General features: G+C 34.6%; 1 protein-coding gene across 2 annotated transcripts in view; it reads left to right on the top strand.

The window, feature by feature from the left end:
- Positions 1-296: 296 nt before the first annotated feature.
- The window catches only part of SYT1 (synaptotagmin 1), a 126661-nt gene continuing 124739 nt past the window's right edge, over positions 297-2218 (top strand). For both annotated transcript variants that reach the window (XM_015812045.1, XM_015812044.1), the window contains exon 1: positions 297-474. In XM_015812045.1, coding sequence (XP_015667531.1) covers positions 297-474 — 178 coding nt within the window. The remainder of the gene's footprint in view (positions 475-2218) is intronic.

The raw sequence follows: 2218 nt of genomic DNA, 5'->3' as shown, positions 1-2218 counted from the left end.
GATGCTAAGCTCATATTGAGGTAGAAAACAGAAATAACTGTTTTGGACTCAGGAGGAAGATATAAAAATATGCAGTTTTTACCTTCTGAAAGCATCTTTTTTTTACCCCAATGGTTTAATAAATATTGTATGAGCCAACGTGAAGCAATGTATTAATGAAGTGATATTTATCCAGGAAGCAGGTGCACCAATTGGGGTTACTGCTCTCTAGTTTGCTATCGACCTACGATGAAGTTTAACCTTTTGAACATTTTTTTCTCTGCTTTGTTTTCAATCTTAGTTCCCCTGGGACTAAAATGGCAAAAGAAAGTCAACACCAGGCACTAGCAGCACTACCAGGTACTACTGTTGCAACTGCAATAGCAAATAATGCCACAGAACCAGCGATACCCGGAGGAGGAAAAGGCGGCGCACAAGAAAATTCATTTTCAAAGTTAAAGGAGAAATTTATGAATGAACTAACCAAAATTCCATGTAAGTAAACTTGCTATTGCTGTTATGATTCTGTAACAATAATCTTTAAAACTATATGTTTATTAATATTTACTAATTACAAGCCCCTGAAAATAAGGGATAATTTCAGAATCGAATGCAAACAAAATCCACAATGAAGAATAAAGGAAATTTAACATTAAATTTAAATCTAGCATGCTAGCCTAGCCCATGCCTAAGTTTAACTATATGGCACTTTCTTTTGAACTAAATGTAAATACATCCATTCTGGCATGGTATTATGTGCAGTACTTGCTATTATTCAATAAACCTTGCTTAAATAAATCCTAATTGTTTATGTACCAATGTAAGAAAATAATTGAATAGTATATGTTAGATTTAGTGCTTATTTTCCCCCCAACAATCTCATCTTCAGTCTTTATAAAAAGTAGGTATGTATAGCATAGAAAGTGTGATAGAAATATTAGATTAAATTAAATTGTGTGTTTTAAAGTTAGCCCATGACATAAGGTTTAGGTGACATGCTGGTCATTCAACTCCTGTTGTAACCAATGGACTCTGCATTTGGAAAAATGTTAGGAAAGAAAAAAGTTTCATCCAGGACTATTATTTTATCAAGTATTGACAAATGTGGGGTGTAGTGATTCTGATTTTGGACCAGGTTCTATGAGATTCCAAATCAAGATCACTCTTAACAAATGGGAATTTCACTGGATATCATTGGTTCAGTCACTCTTTCTCAACCTTCACAGAGTTGTTATGGGAAAAACTGGAAGAGGGAATATTATATATTCATCTAGAGCTTCTGGAGAAAAGTCACAATACAAAATCAAACAAAATACATACAGCTGTAGAAATTCAGTAGATTTGAAACCATTGGCCAAAATATATTTTAATAAACTTCAAACTTGGTTGATACATGAATGGAAAATTGCCAAAACATCCCAGCACTCTAAGCTAAATTGGGATTTGAAAAACATTGCTAAAGAAGCCAGTGTCAAAGCATTTCAACACTGTTGCAAGAAAATTACATGGAAGTGTCCCTGTAGTTACCAGAAGTTCAGCTTGACTATTTTTCCCTTATTCTATTTTTACCCCATCCTTTCACTCAAATGAGTACTGAGAGCAGCTAATAAATTAAAGAACAAAAATATCCCAGATGTTAAAATGTAAATTAATACGGTAAAACTGATTAACAATTAAACTTGGTGGCAAATGTAGCAACTGAAACAATGCATTCTGTAGCCTGTAAGTAATACAAAGAAAAACAAACGAGGACCCAGATTGTTGGGGCCAATATGCTGACTTTGTAAACCGCTCAGAGAGTGCTGTAAAGCACTATGGAGTGGTATATAAGTCTAAATGCTCTTGCTCTTGCTATTTTTTAGTTATCAAACTAATTGTCTCATATTCGTGAACTGTAACTTCCAGAGATTTTTCAAGGGTAGTCGCAACCAGAATATATTATAGTAGTTAAAGCAAATATAAAAAAGATGTGAAAAGTGTTGCCAAATCTCAGCTCAGAAAGGATTGTGCCTGCTACATTAACTGTAAATAATATATGTTCCTTGCCACCGATGCCACCATGAAAGCTAAAGATGAAGCTCCATCACTGAACCTTTTTTTGATGGAATGAAACTGCATTTAAAACAAATTGAATACCAATTCCGAAGTCCTGTTTTTTTATTAATCATCAATACCTCCTCCTCCTCCTTCTTCTTTTTCTCCTCCTCCTCCTCCTCCTCCTCCTCCTCCTCCTCCTCCT

Source organism: Protobothrops mucrosquamatus, unplaced genomic scaffold (genome assembly GCF_001527695.2).
Source record: "Protobothrops mucrosquamatus isolate PMUCROS unplaced genomic scaffold, P.Mucros_1.0 scaffold63, whole genome shotgun sequence".
In the NCBI taxonomy this organism is placed as follows: Eukaryota; Metazoa; Chordata; class Lepidosauria; order Squamata; family Viperidae; genus Protobothrops; species Protobothrops mucrosquamatus.
Note: the sequence above shows the minus strand (reverse complement) of the source record. Positions and strands in the feature narration are given on the sequence as shown.